Consider the following 27043-nt stretch of genomic DNA (forward strand, 5'->3'; position numbering starts at 1 on the left):
AGAGGGGAGGCGGGATCACGGCTGCTGCTCAGGCATTGTTCAGGGCTAGATCACACACCGATGGATTACCCGCCCCCCCGCCCCCCCCCCCCCCCCGCCCCGCTTTCCTCATCCCTTCTCCCTCATTGTGACTAGGACATCCTGCCTGTCTTTCTGTACTACTTGCTGAACATAAAAATATGTCTGTGTGCAGGTGGGAGCTGGGGAGAGCTCTCTGGGTCCTGAAAACATTCAGTGTCCCCGGACCTATGTGTTTCTCACGCCTAACATCACCCCTCCAATCTGTCTTGAATAAATATCTTGCAACCTCCTACTTGCCTGGGCGTCTGAAGGACAACACATACAACATTATTTCTCTCCACTGACTGACAATGGACTTCAGTGTTCCCTGTAACTTGCACTTGGCCGCAGAGGGGAACGCAAGGTGTTTCAAGACGCAGCCATCACAATTCAGGCAACATGAAGACTGAGGCAGAGGCCTGGTGCCAGAGAGGGGGGCCTCCCCTGGACCATTTCCCCAAGAATGGAGCTCTGTCCTCGCGAAGGGGGAGCCGAGCTGGCAGGAGAGAAAGGTGGATAGTAAATATCCACCAGAAGGCCCTGGAGCAGGGCAGATGTTGGGCAAAAGCCAGCTGATTAAAAAAGAGGCCTTTAACTTCACTTTGTGTTTGTGTGTGTGCGTGTGTGTGTGTGTGTGTGTGTGTCCGTGCGCACGCGCGCCCGTGTGTTTGAATGAAGAAAAGAAAAAGGCTGGGAACAAACTTTTCCTTGTGTTTCTTTGGATTAAATGCTTGGATGGTCTGCCTAGATCAGTTTAGCATCTTCCAACCCCAGACCTTTTGGTACCCCTGGTCTAGGGGAGACTTTATCTTTGTTTTAGATAAGGTTGGGGAACTGTGGCACTGAATTAGGAGGTTAATTTCCCCGGGGAGATCAGTGGTGAGGCCAAGGAGAGAACCCTCAGGGAGAGCCTGTTGGAACGGGCGCCATGTTGCTCCAGGACCCAACACACACATTCACGGTGGTGTTCCCACACCAACAGAACCTTTATAACAGATGTTCTTTCTGCTCCTGGAATGTACCTGAGGCCTTGTAAATCCCTTCTGCTCCAGGATACATGGGGAACAACCCGGCTCTTTGCCACCCTTGCCGAATTCCAAGGGTGGTGGGAGGGAAGGCAGCCAGGAATAATAGGGTTCTGGTTCTTTCTCTAGGTTTTTTTTTTTTTTTTCTTTTTTTTTTCCTTTTTCTCCCCTTTGGCAGTCACTCAATGACTGGGGATGAATGACCCGGATGGTCACCACCCACCTCACGTCGTTGGGGGAACATAAGCAGAAGGGCCGGACCCCTGAGGAGACGGTAGGCCAGGGTGCCTCAAAGCAGAAGGTGCCCCAGCAGACCAGCAAGCGAGTCATGGGGACCCTCCGAAGGGTGCCCATCCCCCAAGGGGCGGTCCAGGCAGAGAGGCTTGAGTTCTCCCTGCTTGGGCAGGGGTAGAGAGGCCCGTTTCGCTGGCCTAGGGTGCTGTCCCCGCCGCACTGAACTGCCAGCACTCCACAGATGGGAGCAGGCTGTGGCCAACTTCCCCAGCTTTTGCAAATCCTGCATCTTAATTAGTTCCCTACTGCTTTTGTACATGGCCCACATTTTAATAGTCTCTAGGCTTCTTCCACCATTTGCTCTCTGATGTTCGGCGTGATTTCTCTTCTCCTCCAGACAGTCCCCTTGACTCCTCCAGCACCCTCCCAGTCCAGGAACAACTTAAGGGACGCCGATGTGCCAAGCGTGTAGCCTGAGATTGATGAGCCTGTCAGCGGGCTCCCTCTGCCCCTCGCCCTCCGCTTCCCCCCCGGGGTGCTCCTCCCGGGTTGAGCCTGCAGGGGGGTGGGGGTGTGTGTGAGTGGGCGAGGTGGGAGGCCAAGGGAGGGACCCATGGAGCCCCCAGCCAGGTGCGAGCCAGTGGACACCGTGACCTTCTCCTGGCCTGCGGAGGAGTCTGGCTGTGTCCTTCTGAGGGGGAAGGACACTCCAGCTCCCACCCGCATCTGTCAGGGCTTATCTGGCTCGGCGTGGGGGGCTGCCTGAGCTTGGTACAGCTGGGAGAATGGATGCCGTCAAGTACATCAGGGGGAAATGACCAGTCATTTATCTCCTGCCCGCAGTGTCACAGCCCGCAGCCATCCATCCTGGAAGCTTGCAACAGCGGCTTCTTCAGCTCTCGTTGGCCTCAGGAGCAGGAGAGCTGGGGAGAGGTGGGCAGCCCCCCGCTTCACGCTGCGACTGTTCGTGCTCCCTTTGCTCTCCTGGCAGTCTGGGGGACCGAGCTGGGGCTGTCTCAGGCCTGCTTGCAGCCTGCGGGGCTCCGGGAGCTGGGGCTGGCGGAGGACACGGGTGGCAGCCGGGAGTGAGCGGGGCAGCGTGCCCAGCTGCTGCCGAATCTCCATGGTCACGTGGGCCGTCCCCCTACCCCCCGGTGACACCACGTTTAGGACACGGGTCATCAGCCCGTGGAGCCGCCCTGTGACTCCCTGCCTGTTCGCTGGTATCTTTTCCCCACTGGGAGGTACAGTCCACACTTTAAGGGCAGGGACCCACCTGTTTCTTCATTTGTCTCCCCAGCACCCGGCAACAGGCTTGGCACATAGCAAGGGGACAGTAAAGATTTATGAAAGGGATGGAGGAAAGGTGCCCGTGTTTGGTCTCAGCCTCGGAGAACGCAGTGTATCAGACCGCATGCCCGTTTCACAGGTGAGGGAGACTGAGTAGAGAGAAGCCCGTGGCAGCTGACCCCTTGGGCTTCCTGTCCAGTTCCAAGTCTGGGCTGTGGGGCCTGTCCCAGCTTTGCCATCTTGCCTCTCTTCGACTTTAGGTCATAGGGGCCTTTCCTGTGCCTGACTGCTGTGCTCTGCAGGAGAAAGGGCACCAGAAGATCCCAAGGCCTGGGTTCAAGTGCAGACCCCTCCACCCAGGGGCTGTGTGATTTGGGGCAGTTACATAACAACTCTGGCCTTGGTTCTTTGTCGGTGAAAGGCGGACCCTGGCAGCTGCTTTACTCACATTGTAGGGCTGTTCTGAGAGTCCCCAGGGAGGGTGGATCTGGAGGGTTTCCACAGTGATGGTGTCCCCATACTACTGTGCTACTGGGTGGGCTGCAGGGGTCTCTGCTAACGCCGTGTCTGTCCCCTGCACAGGGACGTGCCCGTTGCTTGAAGAATGGAATGGCACTGCATTCTGCCTTTGAGTCTTTTAAAAACCCCAAGTCTGGAACCTTCTACACTGAGGAAAAAAGACCTGGCACCTGGCTATGGGATCCGTCTCTACCAGGCCCACAGCTTAAAAAAGTCACCCCTTGTGTTCCCAGAACTCTAGCATCCATTGCTCTGGGCACAGAGGTCAACTTGGAAGGCTTCCTTCCCACTCTTACTGACACCTGTCACCCCATGGTGTGGTAGGCCAGGCCTGTCTGATTGGCATGGCAAGGCGGTGTTTGCCCATGGCCTTGGCTGGTCTCCCTTCTTCTGGAAAGCCCTTCCTCTGGGGACTTGCTCTACTGTCCCTACCTGTACCCCTCGGTGCTGGGCACCTGACCTCCGCACCTGCCCTCTGTCCTGGTTCACTGTGTGGGCATGCCTGTGCTCAGGGGCCAGGGGCCTGCTCCAGACCCCTACTGCCCTCTGGATGTTTCTGGAAGCCAGGGTGTGCGTGCCATGAAGACAGGGCTCCGGTGGGTCGTGCCCAGCCCAGTCCTAAGCACCGGGCCCATCGGGGGTTCCCACCCACATTGCAGTAACTCCTGATCGCTCTCCCTACTCTGCCTTTCCTCCTTCAGCTGTTTTCTTAGTGACCCTCTTAAAATACACTCTTTGCTCGAAACTTCCAGTGGCTTCTGATCACACTCACAGTGGCAGTCAACCTCCTCTCAGTGGCCTGCATGGCCTTTCCAAGGCCCGTGTAATAACTCTGGACTGGTCTCCAGGCAGATGGGCCCTGGCTTCAGGCCATTGCATCAATGTCTCCTTGGCCCAGCATGTCCTTTCTAAGATATCAGCATGCCCCCTTCCCCTCTCCTCAGGTTTGTGTTTTCCTGGCTGCATTTCAAAATGTAACCCCCCCTCCCACTTCCCCCAATACTCCAGCATCCCCTCCTCTGCTCTGTTTTCCCCCAAAGCACTGATTATCATCTGTTGTGCTCTAGGTCTCACTCATTTGATTTTAGGTATTGTTCCCCCGCCCCCAATAACTTCCCTACTAGAATACAGTTTCTATGAGGGCAGGACTTTTCCTCTCTTGTTCAAAGCTGTGTCTTCAGCATCTAGAATAGAACCTGGTGCATAGTAGGTGTTCAGTAATGGTTTGTCCAATGAAGGAATAAGGCAAGGAAGGCATTTTCCATGCAGTTCTGCTGTGATTTCCAAATCTGCAGGACGGTGCCCACCCCGGACCTGAAGCAGGACTGGCCTCTGGCCTTCTAGCTCGGTCTCGCCTGTGGCCCCCTCTGTCCCCAGTACAGCTCTGAACTCAGCCTGTTCACGGCTGCTCTCCCTGGGCCCATGCCCCAGCTGGGGGAAGCTGGGCCCCACTGGTTCCGATGGCTGAGAAGATCTGAGGGTTAAGACCTTGCTGGGAAGTGCCACAACTTTGTGGAGGCAGAAGGGAGGGCGCTCACGTGGCTTGAACTTCATATCCCTTGTGCAGACACTCTGTGTCCCTTGGCTCCGTTGGCCCCACAGCAACACTGGGAAGTGGGGTGTGATCCCTTAGTTTTACATACAGAGAGATTAAGGCCCAGTGTGTGGTGTTGGGAACTAGAGCCGAGCTTCCACTCCAGAACTCTTGCACTTTCTGGTTATCTCTACCCCTTGGACACAAGGGAGATATCACTCCTGCATGAGTGGCTACCATTCCTCCTTTCCCCGACCATCCTGCTAAGCTGCTTTGACCTGGTCTGCCAGCCAGCCCAGGGGTGAGCTTCCTTTGGCCCTGTGGGTGTTTTTCTGGGTCTCCAGGGTGGGGAGATGCTTATCTGAGGTGTTCACCTGTAGGTGAGGGGGTGCATGAGGGCCCATCCTTGCATGCTGGCTGCGCTGTGAGTGGATAGGCGCACCAGGAAATGGGGGGCAGAGGCCATATGGGGAGACAGGCAGCCCTCCTGCTGTGTGGCTATGCTGGGATTCTAAAACAGGTGGTAACACGGGCCTGCAGGGTGCAGCCTGGGTGATGGGTCCTCAACGGGAGCCTCATCTATTTTGAGTCTTATGAATCACAAAATAGGGAATCAAGAAACAAGGTGCCAGGAAAACAGGGTGCCAAGAAAATGGCACCCCCTGAGGAAGGAGCAGATGGATTCCCGGGCCTACCACCATCTCAGGGAACCAGGGCTTCGGTCTGTCCCTCACCCGATCTCTTCTCCCCATTCTTTCTCCCCATGAGTCTGAGAGTCTGAAGGAGATAAATGAATTAATGACTCTTAAGCTCCTGGCTTCTTGGTGTAAGTTGATGTATAAATCCAAGGAAATAGGATGAGCTTAACTCCTTACACTAATAAGCGCTCGGAAGCGAAAACTGCACATTTGTATTTTTAAAGAAAAACTAGAGGCAGGTAAAACAACAACAACAAGGACAAAACCCAAAAAAACAAAACAAAAAACAACCAAAAATCTGAGCACTCCTGATGTAGCAGGAGGATCGTCTGCCATTGTCTGTGGGGTCTCTCCCTCCCTTTTGCTCTGCTGCTCTGTCTCCAGGCCCCTGCGTCACGGAGAACCCGTGATGGATGGACGGATGGATGGGTCTTGTCGGGGTGTTTCACCACTATTTCCCTTGGGGCAGACTGTCTGTTGGCGGAGCACAGCCTCCCGAAAGATGGTATCTCTTGCAAACTCGACAGCTAACAGACAGCTCCTCTCTTTGTATATTTCCCCAAAGAAGAACTGTCTTAATCTGTTTTTTATATGGCATATTTTATTATAATCCATATATGACTTGCAGGTTCCCAGTCCTCCACCCTGAGCCAAAAAACGCATGAGGAGTCAGAGGCTCTGGGAGCCTGTGACATCTAGGCGTTTGCATTTTTAAATGGCCTGGGATTTAATTACTCACTATGCTCCCATGGTGCACTTTCAGGCTCATCTCGCCTGCATCCTGTTAATGAGCTCCAACAACCCAGCAGAAGCTCTGCTTTCAGTGTGTTGGGTGGCAGGCTTGGGGCACCTGTGTCAAAAGCCTGTGGCTTTGATTTCCACCCGAGAGGATGGCTGCCCTGTCCACGGCCCGAGATAGAAGCCACGGCTCTCCTCTGACATTTTTTCTTCTTTTTGCTTCGATTTGTGCATTTCTTTCTTTCCTTCTTTCTCTTCTTCTTTCTTTTTTAAAAGGCCTTCTGTGCTTCAATCCTTGTTTGTCTAAGAGGTTTTTTCTTATTTGGAAACCGATTTGCTTCGGTTTGCACAGAAGCTGTCTCTGGTGTGATGGATCGTGCTGGAAGTCACCCAAGGAGTATCTCTGTTCCCAATTAGAAGTGGAGGTAGAGCTGCTTACAGGGGCCCAGGGAGGCGGCTGGCTTGGGTGACAGCTGCTGCCGCTCTGGAGAGAGTAACGATCCGTGGGTTTATATCCCTGTGTATAAAATCAGGCTAATTTAAAGATGAATTATGTGTGGGTTTTGGACCATTTTCTTTTAATGTTAAATGTCTGATGGCTCTTGTCAGGTGATGTGGTCCCCAAATTGGTGCGAGGGTCAAAATGAGTACACGTATAAAGAATGACTAAATCCTATGTCTAGATGGAATGTATTAGAATAAAACAATCAATGAAATCCCTAGGGGCTCGCTAGGGAGCGTGCCTAGGATGCACGTTGTGCAAGAGCTTGGACCTGTTACCTTGTTTTTCCCTTCACTCTGGGACCTCCTGTGGTCAGGGGCCAGGGAATGTACCCTCTGCTGGTTTGCTGGGAGGGCACTGGTTAGCCTGTCATTCTGACCTTGCAAGCCTTACCCAGAATGCTTTGAAACTAGGGTTTGCCAGTGGTCAGCTAGAACACTGTCCTGGAAGAGTGCTCCTCCGGGGATGAAGAAGGCGAAGTTAAGAACCATATCCTTCCATTTTGGGGGAAACAAAATCATAGTACCTCTTACTTTTAAGGGTAGAAACCTGCACCGATATGGTAGCCACTGGCCACATGTGGCTGTGGAACTCCGGAAGTCTAGCTAAATCCGAATTGAGAGGCGCTGTCATTATAAAAATAAACACCAGATTTTGAAGAGTCCGTGCAAATCAAAGAACGCAAAATATTGAATTAATTTTTTTTATACTCACTACATGTTGAAATGATGATGTTTTGGATAGGCTGGGTTAGAAAAAATATATTAAAATTAATTGCACCTGTTGCTCTTTTCAAACTGTGGCTGCTGGAAAGCTTAAAATTATGTAAGTGGCTTGCATGATGTTTCTATTGGACAATGCTGCTGTACCATTAAAATTAGAATTATTCTAACTTCACACTAATAAGCGGTAGCATTTATAGGGCACTCGGACCATGCCAGGCTCTTTACGTATTCAATCTAATTTCGAATTATGAGTTTTGAAGAGAAGAACCAAAACCCAAACAGAAATTGATATACTTCATTTTCCGCTGTGTTTCCATGCTTCTGTGCTGGTTTTTTTGTGGGTCATCCAGTTTCTTTATGCAGTGTATTTATTACCTTGTTTCATTTTCCCATTAATATTATGAAATATTGTGGCCATCCTCAGTTAATATGTAAGGAAACAGAGACTCGGGGGTCTGAAGAACTAGCCTTTTGGCTAATGGCCAGACTAGAGCTTGACTCCAGGGCCATCTGGAAACAGCACTTCTATGAGCCCATCAGATATTTTGGTAATGAGGCAAGGATAATGCCACGGAGTTCCTCTGTGACCCTGGGAAGGGCTCCTTATCATTCTGTGCTACACTCTCCTCCCAGAGGGGTTGGGCTCTAGATGCTCCTGGAAGTCCCTGGAAGTCCCTTCTGGCCCTTTACCTGTATTAGAATGTATTAGAATAAAACAATCTGTAGAGAGCCCATCTCGCTGTTCCTAATTTGGTTCTTTTCTCTCTCTTGGTGCTTCGACTGGTGCCCATCTGGTAAATGACCAGAGGACCCAGGGAGTGGAATGCATTGTGGGAAAACAGGATGGAGGAGTATGGAGCAGAGGAGGAAGACGGAGTTGGAGGAGAAGGAGGAAGTTCACAGTGGCTGGAGAGTTCCATGGGGGGGGGGGTCAGTATTGTTGCAGAAGGGGTGAACCCCACATGGGATGTTCGTATATAACAGAGCCCAGAACCACGACACAGACCTGCCTCAGCCTCAGTAAAGGACTGTCTTTTACCTTGAAATATGAAGTCTATGGAGAGAGTTTGGGGTGCAGTGGAAAATGCACAAACATTTGGGAAAGGACTTTTTGAGGAAGAACCAAAGAGAGACAAAGCAATGTCTGTACAAGCTAGAGAGTATGTGAACGGGTTGGTGGGGCAGATTGGGGTCAAGGCTGGGCTTTGCCCCCAAACAGCTGTGTGATATTAAACAAATTTTATACCTCCCTAAGCTGCAGTGTCCTCATCTGTGAAACGGGATAGTAACTGTGCTCGCCTCTTGGCACACAGCCAGGGACAGCTACCGCATATTGAACGGTTCGAGTGTGCGGAGCCGTCCTCGTGGACACAAGCATATCAGTGCCCTCTGGGGCTCAGCCTGGGCCTGCAAACTGCTGATAAGGATGCATCAAGTGGGGCTCCCATCGTCCTTAACGGCATCTAGGAAAGACCACTGGGCTGCGTTCTTGTTCTGCTGTGTGGCTTTCTGTGAATTACGCAACTTCTCTGAGCCTCGGATCCCTCTTTTATAAAATGAGGTGATTAAAGCAGATGATCTGTGAGGCTTTTTTTCAGCTCTCAAATGCTGGGTGATTCTGGAAATGGGATTTATTTAGTGTTGAGAGGCAACGGGGAATACTAAGATGCGAACTTCAAATATATGTATATGTGATTACCATAAGTTAAGAGGACGGTGACCAGCTGTTCTCTTCTGACTGAGGGCAGAAGATTTTTAAGATTTTATTTATTTATTTGACAGAGAGAGATCACAAGTAGGCAGAGAGGCAGACAGAGAGAGAGAGAGGAGGAAGCAGGCTCCCTGCTGAGCAGAGAGCCCGATGCGGGACTCGATCCCAGGACCCTGAGATCATGACCTGAGCCGAAGGCAGCAGCTTAACCCACTGAGCCACCCAGGCGCCCAGCTTTAATTGTTTTATGAGAGATGTTTGGAAGCCTTTTTTTTTTTTTTTTTGACTTGGGAGAAAGAGTGATGTCATCAGAGCAGGCTCTGGGGTCACACGCTCTGAACTCGTTAAGGCAGACAGTGCACTATTTTCCCAACACTCAACTTCAGTGTAACTGACTTCAGTTACTGACTTCAGACCTATCACTTGGGTCTTCCCTGACCCCCTGATCTAGAGCAAGCCCCCCACTGTATTCTCCCTTCACATCGCACTCTGTTGTTCTCCTCCGCTGCCTGTAGGACAATTTGTCATTCCGTATTAATTTTGTACGCAGTGTTTAGTATCTGTCTCTTTGGACTGTAAACCCCCTAAAGGCCAGGACTGTCTTTATCTGGCACACCTCCTGGGTGCCCAGGGGAAGCACCGCGGTTCTTTGTGGAATGAATATGTGTGTGGATGAGTTCCAGGGCTGGTTGATTTGGTGGTAGTTTTTCTTTTCTTTTCTTTTTTTTAAAATATTTTATTTATTTATCTGACAGACAGAGATCACAAGTAGGCAGACAGGCCGGCAGAGAGAGAGGAAGGGAAGTAGGCTCCCCGCTGAGCAGAGAGCCTGATGTGGGGCTCGATGCCAGGATCCTGAGACCATGACCTGAGCCAAAGGCAGAGGCTTAACCCATTGAGCCACCCAGGCACCCCTGGTGGTAGTATTTCTTGATGGAGATGGATGGAGGGGGATCCTGGGTTTGCCGAAGACCTTGTCTCTCGAGGGACTTTAGATACTGTTTCTCCTTCCCACTGGCTTTATCTGGGGGCTAGTCACCTGTAGGTATGGATTTCTTCAGTTTTAATGAGATGTCCTAGTGTCCCTTTCGTGTGGACTGGCCAGCCTGCCTCTGGTTCTGGAGAGATGGAAGGGGTAGGCAGAGTTGCATTTGAGTCGCAGTGAAGCCCAGCAGAGCAGGGTCTGATTTTGCTGGTTATTTCCATTTCTGCCCTGTCCCCCTGCCCCCCACCCCACCCACTCTTCATCCTGGGGCCCTAAGCTGGGCCCCAGGAAGCTGACCTTGGTGTGCTGTGTCAATGAGGCTGCCTTGCCCCCTGGTGTCTAGTTGAGGTTGGCCAATCAGAAGGCAGAGCAGGAAGACAAGGGTGGAAAGAAAGAGCTTGGGCCATGCGCCTCTTTACCTTGGTTCTCTCTTTCATGAGCTCACTGAGGCTGCAAGCCACAGATCCCTCCAGGTTCTTGCAAATGCTCTCCCTCTGTCCCCTCTGTCTCCCTCTGTCTAGGAAGAGCGGTGGTAATGGCTCCCCATTGCCAACTCCCGGGGGTGCTTCAGCTTTCCGTGTAGTTCCCTCACTCTTGTGCACAACACTGTGAATAGTCCTACACCCCACTTTCAACTCCGCCATGCACATGGACCATTCCCTTCCCTGGGCTGCTTTCTAGGGCACCAATCCCTCATATTCTTGTCTTTATCTTACCTGATAACAGGACAGGGGCCACACATCTAATTGCCAAGGGGGTATGAGGTACAGGATCAGAGAAGAGATCAGAGGAATGTTTCTTAGCAAATCAAAACAGGATCCCCTGTACCTGAGGCTTCTGCTTTTAGTTTAAAAAAGCAAAAATAATATCCCTGGGGCGCCTGGGTGGCTCAGTCCTTAAGCATCTGCCTTCGGTTCAGGTCATGATCCCTGGGTCTTGGGATCGAGCCCCACATCTGGCTCTCTGCTCTGCGGGAAGCCTGCTTCTCCCTCTCTCACTCCTCCTGCTTGTGCTCCCTCTCTTGCTGTGTCTCTCTCTGTCAAATAAATAAATGAAAGCTAAAAAAAAAAAAAAAAAATCTCCTTTTGGGTTAAGAGCTTGGGGGGTATCTTGAGAAAGGAGTTCAGCTTCTTCCTCTGGTTTCTTTCAGACAGGGCTGACTCTGGCTACCAGAACTTAGCTGGCCCCATGACCTCAAGCCCCAGGTAGCCGACCAGACTCTGACCTTTCCAGAAAAGGGGCCCTGCTGTGCAGGCGCTGCAGCTCCCAGCCACGGAGCTGGGGGTCTGCTAGACATCTGTGCTCCTTATTCTCTTCCCTTGGCTTTGGTGGTCTTTGTATCCCTCGAGGGAAACAGCCTCTCTGAGGTCGAAATAGTTGTTCATGGAGCCACCTGGAGCCGGGCACCCCGCATGGCTGAGGGGAGGTCATGGAGTTGCCAGGCGAGACCCGGGGTAGAGGGAGAGAACACTAAGATTTGAGGCTAATGTTGGTGTATTGCTGTAGCATTTTTAAAATACTTTCACGTAAGGGGCATGTTTATGCCCCACAAAATGGCCCAGTGGGGGTACTGGCCATCGTTGTCCTCACTTTGTGGATGCAGAAACGGGCTCCGGGGTTGTTGAGTGGCCTGCTCACCGTCACTGTCCGTCCGGTGCCCTTCGCTCTCCTCTGCTCTGAGGCTACGGACGGGGTTGCCGTTTGTCTCCGGGGCTGGAAACAGGAGACGGGGAAGGCAGCCCCAGCTCTGGGGCTCCTGTTCCACCCAGAGGTGAGGGCACAGGCTGCCTCTAGCCCTACCCAGAGCGCCAGTTCCTGCGTGCTCTCCGGGGCCACCCCCTGTCCCTCCTGGTCCTCCTGACCCCCTTGCTTCTAACCGCCTGACCCTGCTTCTCTGTCCTTACTTTGCAGAAGTGGAGCTGCCCCTGAAGAAGGATGGCTTCACTTCGGAAAGCACCACCCTGGAAGCCTTGCTGCGGGGTGAGGGTGTGGAGAAGAAGGTGGATGCCAGGGAGGAGGAAAGCATGCAGGAAATACAGGTATTTCTGCGCCCGCCGTTGGGGGGGGGGGGGGGGTGTCTAGAGCGCGGGCGCCGGGCTTCCCGGAGGCCCGGGCCGGTGGCGGCTTCTGCTCCCAGACCGCCCCGTGCACGGCTGCGGGCAGACTCACCCTGCCTTCCTCCCGTAACCCGGCCTCCCGAACAAGCCCTCACCCTTCTCTTGGTGTCTCCATGTGGCCGTTCGGAATATATCTTTCCAGCCTGCTGTATGCCAGGGGCTGGGCTAGGTCCCGGGGACACGATGGTGAGCAAAACAGACAGGAGTCCTCACCCCGTGGAGCGGGCAGTCCAGAATTCAGGCTTGAAACCTCAGGGTCGTCCACAGCAGCTTGTCCCCAGGAGTCCCCGCCTTCCTGAGACCCCGTCCTCACACCCTGTCCTCAGCTCTAGTTCTCAGCACGGCCCTCTCCTCCTTCAAGGCCAGTGTAGGCGTCGCGCTCCAGGCGGGGCTGCTGGATCCTGTCCCTGCTGGTTTCCCGCCCACTCCTCCCAGTCCTGTGGAGGCTCTCACTCCCCACGATCGCTGTGGTGCACTCTGACCAGTTCTCATTCCTTCGTCTTCAGTCTCTGTTGTCGAATTCGATGGTTGGCATGGAGTATTATAGTAATATTAGTTAATATAAGTATTAAACAACAGTATTAATATAAATACAATTCAATTCTTAAAATAAAATTACATTGATATTAAAGGTATATTTTATGATACTTTATATTTTGTGTGATACTTACCGCATATTACGTATTTATTAATTGCATATCCAACGTAATGTTTAATATTTGCATATTCACTTACTGACGTTACAATTAAAGTAATAGCAGTTACACGTCTGGTTTGCCTCTTGAGTGCCACCGGTCAGTGAGTTCCAAGGACTCGGGGACCATGCGGTCGCGCTCACCGTCGTCCCCCTGGGGCCTTGCCCGCTCTCGCAGAGCCGAGTCTCAACAAAGATGCAAGGTGCAGCCGAGAACTGGCCTCCTCCTCTGCCATCGCTGGGTGCAGATGGGCCGTCCGGTCCTGTCCGTGTCACAACACGGCCTCTGTGGGTTGCCTCTGCTCCTCAGAGCTACGGCCCTCCTGAAGGTCCTTAACTGCTATGACCTCCACGTGCCTAATCACCTCGGAGTCATCTGCCGCCCCCGTCGTTCTGTCGCACCCAGCGTCTGGTGCATCGGGATCCAGCCCGCTGTGCCCGCAACCAGAGCACAGGCTCCTCTCACCGTGTGCCCCCATGACTGCCCCGGTCCCTGGTCGCTGTCATCGCCTGTCTGAACGGCTGCAACAACTTTCTAAGCGGTGCCCCTGCTGATAGCTGAGAGGGAGCCCTTTAAACCGAAGTGGGATCCTGATTTTCCTGTGCTCCAAATCAGACACAGGCTCCTGTTCTCCCCGAATAGAAGTCAAGGCCCTCTTACCTCCCTGACTCGGTTTCTGGACTTTCCCTTGCTCATTTCTGTTGCTGGCACACTGACCTCATGTTGCTCCTTCTAGAACACACCAGGCACTCGGTTGCCTCAGGGTTCTGCTCGGCCTCTCTCCTCTGCCTGCAGGTTCCTCAGCCCAGGCATCAGCTGGGGCCTCACCCTCACCTTCTTCAATCTGTGTCTCTTCCTCTCTGTGACGCTGACCCTGACCCCGTGGGTACTACCGCATCCTGTGCCCTCCCCGCCCTCCAGGTCTCCCGATCCCCTAACTCAGCTTTCCTTTGCTTTTTCTTTTTCCCCATAGCTTTGATCACTATCTACCATACTTTGTAATTTGCTGATTTATAATGTTATTGGGTATTTTCTGTTTTCTTCCAATGGCACGTAAACTCAATGGTGGGATGATTGTTTTGTTCACTAATATACCTGAAGTAGACAAACAGTGCCTAGTGCTTAGTAGGTGCACAGTAAGTATCTGTTGGGGGGATGTACAGGTGAGCAGATTCCTGAGAGTCGCCCCAGGGGGCAATCTGTCCCTTTGCCGACATGTCCTACGTTGCTAGCTGATCTTTCATCCTGAAAGAAAGCTCTGCTTGTGCCCATCCCTTGTATAAAAAACTTAGCTGAAATGCCTGTATCTTACTGGGTAAATCCAAAATGTGAGTGTGATCTTCTTGGGCATCCTCTCTCTGCTCCTAAGCTAGTTTTCAGGCTTATGTTCTTCCACTTCTGTGCTCCCCTGTTCTGCATTCTTCCTTCTCTCCTCTGTTCCTGTGGTCATGTCGTGTCCTTTACTTGGGGAATCTTTTCTTCTACTCTACATGTATAAATATACCCAACGGTCAGGCTCAGCCCCAATGCCACCTTTCTTGATGGTCCCACAGCCAGAGGGATTCTTCTTGTCACTGGCATTTAGGATGACTCATTTTCTTCTTTGTTTTCCCTATTCACATTTCTCCCACCTTTCCCCAGTTTTTGGACTTTTCAGGTCTTTGAAGTTAAGGCATATCACATCTGTGTGTTGTGTAGTTAGTATAATTTCACTGAATCAGTGGATGGGACAGAACCATTGCCCAGAAACCCTGACACTCTAGTGACAGATGGCCTCTTATGCTTTCAAGCTGGTGGGTTCAAGGTCCTCCCAGGAAGTGTTGGGCTAATCTATGGGACATAGCTATGGAATCATCACCATTGCCATCCTCCCTGATGTGATAAGATGAGGAGAGCATGGGCAGAGCATAGGTCTACCATCTACCATGCTAGAAGTGGAAATCAGGACCATAAGCCAAATGAGTTTATGTGTTCTTATCAACTTTGGTTATAAAAATAAAGTACGTATGTAGTAAATGGATTATATTTGTTCATTTGTTCATATTTTTCATTCATTCATTCAACCAAAGTTTATTGAGTGTCTCCTCTGAGAAGGTACTGTGCTAGGTTCTGTGGGGACAGAGAAACCAAGAGAGAGGAGTCCCTACTGTTCATATTTCTATTCTAGTGATGACAGACAGACAGAAGACAAGTATACAAATGAAATAATTGCATTTCACGATAAATGACCATGAAAAGAACAGATTGTGAAGATTCAGTATAAGAGGAGGAACAAATTCTAGGTAGTATCCTAAGTGAGATAAGGGATTTAACCTCATCCTAAGGGATGAGGAGGAGCGGGCAAAGCAAGAATATGGGGAGGAGATTTCTGGGCAGAGGAACAGTATGCTTGAAGGCCTTGAGATAGGTCTGAGTTTATAGTTTTGAAAGAACAGACAGAAGATGCAGAACTCATACAACTCAATAACAAAAACCCAAACAATTCATTCACAAAATGGGCAGAGGACCTGAACAGATATTTTTTTCCAAAGAAGACATGCAGATGGCCAACAGGCACATGAAAAGATGCTCAACATCACTCATCATCAAGGAGAAGCAAATCAAACCATAGTGAAATCAGCCCACACCTGTCAGGATGGCTATTATCAAAAGACAAAAGACAACAAGTGTTGGTGAGCATGTGGAGGAAAGGAAACCCTGATGCACTGGTTGTAGGAATGTAAATTGGTGTAGCAACTATGGAAAAATATGGAAAAGTACGATGGTATAGAACCACCATATGACCCACAATTCCACTTCCAGGTATGTATCTGAAGAAAATGGAAACACTAGTTCAAAAAGATGCATGCACCCTTATGTTTGCTGTAGCATTATTTACAGTAGCTAAGACATGGAAACGATCTAAACGTCTGCTGATGGATGGATAAAGAAGATACGGTATGTAGACGCAACAGAATACTACTTAGCCATAAAAAAGAATGAAGTCTTACCATTTGTGACAACCTGGGTGGCCCTAAGGACATGATATTAAGTGAAATAGATCAGAGAAAGACTACCACATGACTTCACTTATTTATAGAATCTAAAAAACAAAACCAAACCCAGACTTACAGATCTAGAGAACAGATTGGTCATTGTCAGAGAGGAGGGGGATTGGGAGGGTGTGAAGTGGGTGAAGGGGATTATGCAGAATGTAGTCAGTAACATTATACTAATTTTGTAGGGTGACAGATGGCAACTAGCCTCACTGTAGTGACCATTTCGCAGTGCCTACAAATGTCAAATCCCTGTATTGTTCACCTGAAACTGATGCAATATTGCATGTCTATTACACCTTGATAGATAAAAAGAAAAAGAAAAAAAGGAAAAAAAAAAAAAAAAAAGAAGGTTCATGTGGCCAGAGCAGAGTGCTGGGGTGCCAGGGAGAGAAGGGCCTAGGATGGAGTGGGAGGGTTGGGCTGTGTCCGATGACTCTGGCCTCTCAGGACATGGAGGAGGCTCTTGATTTCATGGAAATGAAGAAGGAAGCCATTTTATTTATTTATTTATTTATTTATTTATTTATTTATTATTTTAAAAATATTTTATTTTATTATTTATTTGACAGAGAGAGAGATCACAAATAGGCAGAGAGGCAGGCAGAGAGAGAGGGGGAAGCAGGGTACCCGCTGAGTAAAGAGCCCGATGTGGGGCTTGATCCCAGGACCCTGAGATCATGATCTGAGTCAAAGGCAGAGGCGTTTAACCCAGTGAGCCATCCAGACACCCCTGAAGGAAGCCATTTTGACGCGGGCAGGGAAAAGAGACTGGATGCAGGGCTGTGGAAGAAGGAGGGAAATCAGTTAGGAGGCTTTTGCAGCATTCCAGGCTAGAGATAATGGAGTCTTTTAACGGCATTCCTTCATCTTTTTTAACACAACCACAAACAATTGTTATCATCACTGTAAAGACTGTTTAGAGTAACAGGGAGAAAAGTTATTTTAAAATGTGTTTATTTTCCAGATAATGTCCTTGGACAGGGAATGCAAATGTGTTAATGGGGGTTCAGCGGCATCTTAGTTGGACCTCTGCCCTTGACTCCTCTGCAGGATGCCCCCTCTGCTTCCTGAGCCCTGAAGGCATGCTTTGTTTGTTAGGAACTCCTGGCTCCTCCCTGGTTATGTAGAGAGGCTTTTGGGTGTCAGGGCCACAGCATCGCAGGAAATGCAAACACACTGGAATGGCCTCTGTCACATCAGAGGTCTGGGGCACAGACTAGGGGTTCTCAAGATGCAGGGAGACCAACAGGAAAGGGAGGGAGAAGTCCATTTACTTCTGGACATTGAGGCCTTGTGGTGGGCAGTGCTGGAGACTAGCTAAGTCACCTTCACCAGGTTTCACTTCCAACCTGGGGTTCAGGTTGCAGGTCAAAAATATCTGCAGGACAAAAAATGAGGGTGGAGTCAGATTGTACGGCATGCCAGAGGCCATGACCTTTAAATTCGAGGTCCTTGGGGGCGCCTGGGTGGCTCAGTGGGTTAAGCCGCTGCCTTCGGCTTGGGTCATGATCTCAGGGTCCTGGGATCGAGTCCCGCATCGGGCTCTCTGCTCAGCAGGGAGCCTGCTTCCTCCTCTCTCTCTGCCTGCCTCTCTGCCTACTTGTGTTCTGTCAAATAAATTAAAAAAAAAAATCTTAAAAAAAAAAAAAAAATTCGAGGTCCTTGGAACTCACCATGATTAAATGACTTCAAGACCCAGAAGCTGGCAAGACAGCTGTTTGAACAGCCACAACAGTCCTAACAACAACACCTCATATTTATACCACATCTTTTCACCAAAGTCTGCCGAGTGTTCGACTTGTCATCCTCTTGCCTTCCACTTGTGTTCCCACCTATGGTTCAGAAAGCCAAGATGCAGACAGCCTAGGAGGCCTGATGGGAACTCGGACCAACCTTTCCTCGCTGTGGGCCAGAGGCCGTGTCTCATAGACAGCACTACTGTTAGATGGCTGCGGTGGGCCCAGAGACCCCGCGTGCTGTCAGCTGATAGCTTCCCAAGTAAGCCTAGTAGAGAAGCCAGAGGAATATTTACAAGACCTGTTTTGAGCTCTGTGTGAGTATTTGTAATCAGCAGTGCCCTGACACCTGTGACTGGGAGAGAACTCTGATGAGAAGGCCGTGGAAGAAGGTCTCTGGAAACTCACCCTTGGGCTTCCTACTTGGAGGACAGCCTGGAGGCATTGTCTGGGAGGAACAGTGCTGGAACAGTGATGATGATTCCATGTGTCAGTAAAGTGTGTGCTGCCTCTAAGCGTTTTCATAGTTTGTGTCATTGTCATGCCATCACAGGGGTGGATGCTGATGCTGTTATCCTGTATAGTATGGTACCTGCTCTCCTTTCTAGATTCTTCTTATGCCAATCTCTCCTGAATCACTGAGCTCTGGTCACCCTCGCCTCTTTCTGCAACATGGACAAGCCATGTTCCTTTTCCTGCCTCAAGGAGCTTGCTCATGCTGTTCCTTCTGCCTGGAACACTTTTCTTTTCTCCCTGCCCTTGGTCTCCATTCCCAAGGCTAGTCTCTGCTCATCCTATATATCTTAACTCACTTAGGTCACTTCCTCAGGTAAGCCTTTCCTGACCCTCAGATTAGGTAAAATTCCCTCTAATAGCCTCGCGTAGCAGCTTGTACTGGCCTGTCATTGTGTTTATGGCAGTTGTAACTATATGTTGTGGATGTTGTTTAAATCTGTCCTCACTTCACTATACTGTAGAATCCTTTTAGGCCACCGACTATAGTTATTCTGTGGCTTGTCTAGCACAGTGCCCGCCATATAGTCAGCACTAAACAAGGGTTTGTTGATCAAATGCATAAATGAATTCCTATTTTATAATTGGGGAAACTGAGGCATGAAGAGGCGATAACTCACCCAAGGTTGCACAGTGAGTCCATAAAGAGGTTTCTACGGCTCATGACATGGAGTCCAGTGAGCTCCCTGCCCCTTCTCCTTATCCCACTTTCAGTCTGGGGAGCTGGGTCCTCTGCCATTATTTTTCATTCTGCCCTTAAACCTAAAGACACACAGCTTACCTGCTCTCCCATCCCTACAAAGGGAATGAAGTGTTCGGGTTCCTACAGGAAGGGTCTACATAATATACCTTCAATCTTTAGGCACATGGCTGAGAAACGACCAGGAGACTCTGAGCTGATGAACCTGACTTTGCTTTGGCCATGGCTTCGCTGTATGACCTTGGGCAATTAAAACTGTTTTTAGCCTCAGTTTATTCACCTGTAAAATGGAAATTGGATTCTCTGCTGCTGTGTGAATCACAGATCTGTTGGAGAGAGATAATTAAATTCATGAACTTTAAGCTTCATTACAAGTAATGTACTGTAATGAAAATCCATTTTTCATAAAAAAAAAAAAACAACGATGAATGAATAAGAACAACACATTAATGTCAAATTCTGGTTAGATGAACAGGAAGTTGCTTGTTTTCATCAAATAGGGCAGGGTCCCAGAATGGCAGAGAAAGGAGGAATGTATTTTCATATTTAGGAACAAAAGGAATGTTACATTAAAAAAGTAAGTAAGCCTGGGTGGCTCAGTGGGTTAAAGCCTCTGCCTTCGGCTCAGGTCGTGATCCCAGGGTCCTGGGATCAAGCCCCGCATCGGGCTCTCTGCTCAAAATAGAGATTTTTTAAAATCTTAAAAAAAAAAAAAAAAAAAAAAAAGTAAGTTTTGAAAAACATCTTGGGTTCACGTAGAAAAGTGCCCCTACCAGAGTATACTCTTTTTAGAAAATGCTTTTTGGGTAAAAAGAGTTGAAAAAAGTCAGTGTTCTGGGAGGACCAGGCTGGAAGGGGCCCAGGGGTTTGAGACACTTGTTATGGCCAAGAGCTCGGACTCTGGGCGGCCTTTTGGAGGCCCTGCTTCCCCAGCAATGGGAGCATCTTCACCTTGTTGGAGCACAGCAACAAAACAGACCTCCGGGGCGCCTGGGTGGCTCAGTGGGTTAAGCCGCTGCCTTCGGCTCAGGTCATGATCTCAGGGTCCTGGGATTGAGTCCCACATCGGGCTCTCTGCTCAGCGGGGGGCCTGCTTCCCTCTCTCTCTGTGATCTCTTCCCTTCCTCTCTCCTACTGTGATCTCTCTCTGTCAAATAAATAAATAAAATCTTAAAACAAACAAACAAACAAACAAAAAAACAGACCTCCTGCCCCTGCCTCAAATTACCCTCTGATGGCTTCCTCCTTTGCATTTATTTCTCAACCCCTCTGTTCATTTTCTTGTCATTTCAGAGGGTGTTGGAAAATGACGAAAATGTAGAAGAAGGAAATGAAGAAGAAGATTTAGAAGAGGATATCCCCAAGCGCAAGAACAGGACCAGAGGACGGGTAAGCTGGGGACACCATGAGGGAGGGAAGAGTTCAGGGAGGCGGAGGCCCGGAGAACAATTTGTCCCCAGACCCAAAGTCCCAGTGCATATCCTCTCATATCCATGGTCTCCCTTGAAGAAGACACAGAGAGAAGGAACTCCAGAAGAGCTCTGACCCCAGGTGATAGCCTGTAAGAGTTTAGAGCTGGCCAGAGGGAGAAAAGGAGAGAGAGGGTGTCCTGAGGGGACAGTGAGGGTCCTGGGAGGGTTGGGGTGGGGGTCCGGGGAGGGTGGAGGAAGGGGAGCATATGACTGCTGTACCCATGACTTGGTCTTAAAAGAAGGCTGCATTTTCCTGTCCCTGGGCCTGCCCCAGAATCACCTGCTTTGGGGTGTTCTTCACTAGGTGGAGAATAGGATCACTCTGGGAGAGCGTGGCGGCCACAGCTCATGGTTTCCAAGTGGGAGGGGGATGGGCTTTGGGTGTGGGGCCCCAGATGTGGCAAGAGGAGGCCAGAAGCCTGGGGTGTGGCCCAGGGGAAATCCGTGGTGGAAGGTATACAACTTATGGGAGTGGTGCTTGAGGGGAGGGACCCAAGGCTGAGTGGTGGAACTCTCAGGCTTGCAGCGAGTTGCTCCTCATGTTCAAGCCCAAGGGGCTTTTGGTGGTCACCCTCAGGGGTCTGCAAGGGCATTTGACAATGAATAATAATGAGGTGGAGACAGACCTCCAGGGGTAAACTTGCTTGCTGTCTAGAGAATTAGGATTAGGCCTTCTGGCCCCTTTAGGCTGTAGGCAGGACCTCTTATCCATGGGTGTCCTGTGGGTTGGGGTCTAAGGCTGATCACGGTCTGCCTCCCAATTCTTCTGCTTCTTGGGCTTCAGTATCCATCAGAGTCACCAGGAGAGCCTATCAAAATGCAGATTCCCAAGACCCACTCCCAGAAGTACTGATTTAGGAGGTTGAGGTTAGGGTTCAGAAAGCTGTATTATAAGCAGATTCTCAGGTGGCTGGTATAAGCAGCGGTCCAGGGCTGCCCACATTGAGCTTGGCTGCTCTGGCTTATTGGCAGGGGCTGGCATTTCTCAGGCCGGGCAGGGCAGCCCTCTGATGTTGGATGCCTTCTCTAGTGGCCAAGCAGCTTCAGCCATGGTCTTGTTTTATTTGTTCTTTACTCCCACTTTTTATTGGTATGTATTCGATTTTTGGGAGAATATCTGAAAGGAAGTCCTAGACATTTTATCATTTAACCTGCACATACCTTAATGTATTTCTCTAACAAATAGTGCTATTATATCCAATAGAAACAACAACACTTCTAATATCTATGCTCTAGTCCCTGATGATTTCCCTGGGTTTTCTCAAAAATGCCTTTTTACAGTTGGCTTATTTGAAACTTAAGCGTTTTTATTTGAGACATACCTCTTCCTTGCTCTACCCCGCCCCCATGCACACACACATTTTTTTCTCCATGCTATTTATTTGTTGAAGAAGTTGGGTGGTTTTTCTTGCAGAATTCCCCACATTTTAGATTTGGTGGATGGGTGGAATTTAATGTATCCTCTTCACTTTCTGGAAACTTGATTAGGCTCAGACTGTTTGAATATGGGTGTAAATTCTTTTGGGGGGGGGGCAGGGACCCTTCCTGTGCCTCTTACTGTATCATGTATCACATCATGAGGTATGCATTGTCCAGCATGTCCAGCTGTTCTGCTCTCAGGGCTGGGGTGGGGGTGGGGAATGGATCAGTAGATTCAGGTGTTGTCAGCCAGATCTCGCCCTAGAAGGTTCCCCATCAAGTTCTCATCTAGCTGTTTCAGCAACCAATGATAATACCTAGACTCATGACTTCATTGCGTTGCATTGCAAAGTAGTGAATATCTAATTCCATCATTAGAGGAGGTTTTAGAATCTCTGGACCTTGTGTGAACTGCAAGAGCTGTGTGCCACCAGGCCTGCTTCCATCCCGTCCCTCACCCCAAACCACAGTTACTAGGGTAGATTGTGGACAGTGGTCCTCTTCACATCTTCTCCACTCCCATCCTAGATCTAGATGATTGATCTCGGCAAAGCATGGATGTGAACTGGGTGTCTCACCTGTAAGAACACAGCAGTAGTACTCGCGCAGTGTGCTTCCTGGCCACCAGGCCATGTGCTGGGGCTCTTTACAACAAGAGCTATATATACATCGAGAGTGATGACTATGTACTTTGTCCCGCACTCTCGATTTCTCCCCTGTTCCTCATAGGGACATGTGGCAACTGAGCACTTAAAATATTGCCAGTTCAAGTTACAATGTGCTGTAAAGGTAAAATACACACCAGATTTCAAACACTTAGTATGAGAAGAATGCAAAGCAGCTCATTAATATTTCTTATATTGATTATATATTGAAATGATAATAGTTTGAATACATTGGGTTGAATGGATGATATTATTAACATCCATTGTACCTGTTTCTCTTTTTACTCTTTTAAAAAAAATATGGCTACTAGAAAATTTAAAATGATGTGTGTGGTTTACATTATGTCTCTATTGGACAGCACTTCTTGTTTCGTTCCCAGATTCTGGGATTATTACTCCCAGACAGATTATGGAACTTGCTCAAGGTCATCTAACCTAGTAAAGAAGAAGTTAGGATTTGAACACAGGTCTGTGCTTTTGTTATGGAGTCATGCCTGGCCCAGTGCCCATCATGGGACTAAAGACCAGCCTGTTGAATGAATGACTGAGTGTTAGGAAAGAAAGAAGAGTTCTGTTTCAACTTTCTGGGAGCGGAGAGAAGACCTGAGGACAGTGAGGGAGCTGGATGGGCTTCGCCTAGCTCAGGGCCCATCTGATGTTGGCCAAGAGCCAGCTAAATGGCTCGATGTTGGGTAGGGACACCGTGGACATGTCACCCATGGTGGGAGCCATGGGATGACCTAGAAGGGCATGAGCAGGGCTGCCTGGGCTGGAATACAGGTATGAGGCTGCTTCACCCATAGCCTCAGTTAAGCTATGCTTTTAAGTGGTATATTCAGGCAGCGGCAGGTTCCCAGAGAGCGTTTCTGTTGTCAGGACTGATAGGTGGAACCTCAATGTGTGGTCCCTGGACTTCGACCTCAGGACCACTTGGGGGTTATCAGACACACCCAAGATGGACCAAATTAGAGCCTGCACTTTGACAAGACCCCTAGGTGCTTTGTGCACTCATTGAGGAAGTTAGGGGTGAGGTAGTGATTCCAAGAACAGCCTCTGCCCTGTTTGAACCATGAGTTCAAATCCCAGCTCCACTATTTACTAGACTTTGGGTGAATTATGTAACCTCATCATCTTGATTAAATTATAGTAATACTCTGGGCCTCAATTTTTCATCAGGAAAATGGGAGTACTAATACCCAGACAATTCTGAGTGCTTAATAAAGTCTAGACATTGCTCAGAGGGTGCAAAGGGAACAACACTTGGAGTTCTGACAATCAGATCCAACAATTAATAATTGCACCTTTGCTAACTTTAGCCCAAGGAATCCAAGCTCTTTAAAATTCATGAAATCCCTGGAAGCCATCCATGTGAGCATTATCAATCAATCAATCAGTCAATCAGGAACTGTTCATTGATGTGCTGTGGTGCAGTCCCATGCTTCTCAAACTAATGTGCATGAGAAGCTCGTGGTGATGTTGTTAAAGTGCAAATTCAGACGCAGTGGGTCTGGGGGTGTGGGGGGCACTGAGAGTTTGTCTGGTTAACAAGCTCCCAGGTGATGCCCGTACTGCTGGTCTGAGGGCCACATTTTAAATAGCAAGGATGGGGGGGCACCTGGGTGGCTCAGTCTGTTGAGTGTCTGCCTTCGGCTCAGGTCATGATCCCGGGGTCCTGGGATGGAGCCCTCCATCCAGCTCCCTGCTCGGCAGGGAATCTGTTCTCCCTCTCCTCCTCATTCATGCTTTCTCTCTCAAATAAATAAATAAAATATTAAAAAAAAAACCCCACAAATAAATAAATAGCAAGAATAGGGAGCTATGGTTCTCTTTCTCTCTCTCTTTTTTTTTTTTTTTTTTTTGTCTCAGGAATTCTTTACTTAAAAATTACTGAGAGCCCCCCTGAAAGCTATTGTTCTGGTGGGTTATAACTAGTGATACTTACTGTATTAGAAATTCAAGCAGAAAAAATGTTAATCTTCAGAATACACCAGCACCCAGAGCGAGGACATCATCATGTCAGGGAGCCTCTGGAAAATGCAACACGGTGCACTTGTGAGAGAACGAGAGTGTAAAGTTTCAAGGAATATTCTCGGAATATTCAGTGCTGTGATGCAGACCCCCATGTGAGCCATTACTTGAGAACAGCTCCCGTAGAGGAACTAGCTCCCTGAGCCCGAGTCAAGGGTCTTTTAATTGCAAGAAACTCCACACTTCAGCAAAAACAGGGAGTATTTGAAAAGCGACTGGGTTATTGCCCCAAATATGTACAATTTTTGAAGCTTCAACTCTCAGGAAGGGCAAGAAAACGGCAGGGACTTAGGACAGGGAAAGAACCTAGGCCGTTTGTGGCCCCTGCTGCTTCTTTATTTTTTGGTCAGAAGACTGTGTTTCCTGCTTCTCTGTGTCCTTAACTCCATATCTCCCGCATTAACGGGCTCCCAGTTCCTGTGCCTGTGTTCACTGCAGTCATTGCCCCAACGCCAGGTGCTTTGGAGGTGGAATCTGATTGGCCCAGCTTAGGTCATGTGATCACCTTTGAGCCAGCCAATCAACTGAGGCCAGTGGGGCCGGGCCACGTGGTACAATCAAGGCTGTCTTAATCAAGGTTTACCAGTGTCTGAATGGGAGGTGGGGTGGGGAGGAGTGGAGTGGGATGGACAATTCTCAGAGAGGGAGGACTGGTTTCTTTTGGACAGTCAGCTTCCCAAAGTTTTACAGAATAGAGTCTAGAACCTAGGCTGTGCTCCTTCTACTGATTCTGTGACTGTGGATGAGTCACAAACCTTAGGAGCTGGTCTCATCATGTGCCGATGGGAATAGTATTACTTTCTGTAACTCATGGTGTACGGTAGGAATGAACTGACCTGATACATGTAAGAGAGCTTGGGATGCTCTGTGCCCAACATTGATCTAAGTGTTGGGTGTTCGTACCAAAGTGTGAAATGCCGTCTTTGCTCCTAAGGACCTTGGGATTAAATTGAGGAGAAAATGTGAATGGCCATGATACAATTAGAAAACAGCAGGCTTCTGCCTGTGCGCTAACCAAATGCAATAAAAGTTCAGAGGAGAGAGAAGAAATCAGCTTGGACAAGAAGGGGACGTAATTTATCAAGCACTTCCTGTGGATGTGGCTCTGTCCCCTGCGGTTTCACACACTCTTAGCGCAAACCCTCTCAGCAACTCTGCACTAAAGGTGTTGCTGTGCCCATTTTACAGCTGAGAAAATGAAAACCTAGAGAAGTAACTTGTTTACAGACACATGCCTGGTGATTAAACCCATGCCTGTCTGACTTTAAAGCTGATGTTCTTTTTACTCCTTGGTCTGGCGGGAGGCAAGTTCTTGGAGGAGTGGGATGTTAGTGGGGCAAAACCGCGGAGCACTGTGGGCGGCAGAGGAGAGGCTGGTCAGTGGCAGGGATCATATATGAGCACGTGAGGAACCTGAGAAGATTGGCACTAGGTTGCTGTTGGGTGTGTCAGTGGGTGTTAGATGGCAATGAATGAATGAATGAGTGACCGGAACTGATCTGGGAGTCCCAGGGTGGACTGGGAAGGGCAGTGCAGAGGTAGAACCCCAGCTGGTGGGTTCTTTGAGCAGCTCAGGGTCAGTGGATGGGCTCCTGGATTAAAATGTGGAACAGAAGGGAAATGCAAAGTCTAAGATGGCCTTTGAAGGAAGAAACAACAGCATTTTGATATAAAGAATGAAGGAGAACCAAAGATGGCCGACTCGGAGACTGACTGATGGACCAACTGATTCAGCCCAGGCTTATTAAATGCGTCTTAAGTGGCAGGCCCCGTATCAGGTTCTGAATATAGTGCGGCCCAAGTAGACGTTTTCCAGCTCTTATTCGGGAGACAGATCAACAGGTACAGCAAAAACATGTATAATATAATGTCAGACCACGCTAAGTGTCGGGACCAAACATATAGCTGGGCAGGGGAAAGAGAATGATGGAGAGGCTATGAATGGATCTAGGTTGGTCAGGGAGGGCTTCTCGGGGGAGGTGACATCTGAGCAAACTAGCGGGATTCTGAGTTTCCAAGTTTGAGCGATTCCCTTGCGTGTACCCATTTTGCAGTTGAGGAAACCAAGGCTCAGGGAGAGTGTGGAAGCCACGGTGCTGATCTGTCCTGCGGGGTGAGATCCAGCCCTGGCTCTCAGCGGGGGCCCTCCCCCTTCCGCTGGCAGCTCCCCCACGAGTGCGCGCTTCCCCTCCTCTTGGCCCAGGCGGTATTTTTAGTCTCAGAGCCCCTTCCCCGCGTCGGCTGTTGGCTCGTCATTCTGCTTGACTTGCTTTCACCTGCTGCAGGCGGCTGTGACAGGGCTGCGGGCTGCGCACGTCAAGCTGTCCCTGGCTTCACCATGGGGGCGTGGAGGGGGGCAGCTGAGTGTGACCTCCCTCCCTGTCGTCGTGGTCGTTGTCGCCGAGGCCTGTCTGTGCCCCCTGGTGACCGCAGCACCTCACAGCTCCCCCTGCCGGTCAACTCTGAGTAATGAGGGCCGGGGTTGGGGGGGGCGGCGGGCGGCTACTGGGGGCCGCTGGCTTGGGTGGGGGCTGGGGAGGCAGCGAGGCAAAGCGGTGGGAGGGAGGGAAGCAGGGAGGAGGAATTTCGTAATTTGTTTTGGAGAGAGATGCGCTGAGGAGGCAGCGGAGGTGGTAGCT

At 49.7% G+C, this 27043-nt stretch overlaps 1 protein-coding gene across 8 annotated transcripts in view; it reads left to right on the top strand.

Moving 5' to 3' along the window:
• DPF3 (double PHD fingers 3) overlaps nt 1-27043 on the top strand; it is a 298094-nt gene that overhangs the window by 168102 nt on the left and 102949 nt on the right. For all 8 annotated transcript variants that reach the window (XR_009355845.1, XR_009355844.1, XM_059182919.1 and 5 more), the window contains exons 4-5: nt 11933-12060; nt 20114-20209. Coding sequence is in view for 6 of the 8 variants with exons in the window: in XM_059182919.1 (XP_059038902.1) it covers nt 11933-12060; nt 20114-20209 (224 nt within the window). In the remaining 2 variants the exon portion in view is untranslated. The remainder of the gene's footprint in view (nt 1-11932; nt 12061-20113; nt 20210-27043) is intronic.

The sequence above is a fragment of the Mustela lutreola genome, chromosome 7, assembly GCF_030435805.1.
Source record: "Mustela lutreola isolate mMusLut2 chromosome 7, mMusLut2.pri, whole genome shotgun sequence".
Taxonomy (NCBI): domain Eukaryota; kingdom Metazoa; phylum Chordata; class Mammalia; order Carnivora; family Mustelidae; genus Mustela; species Mustela lutreola.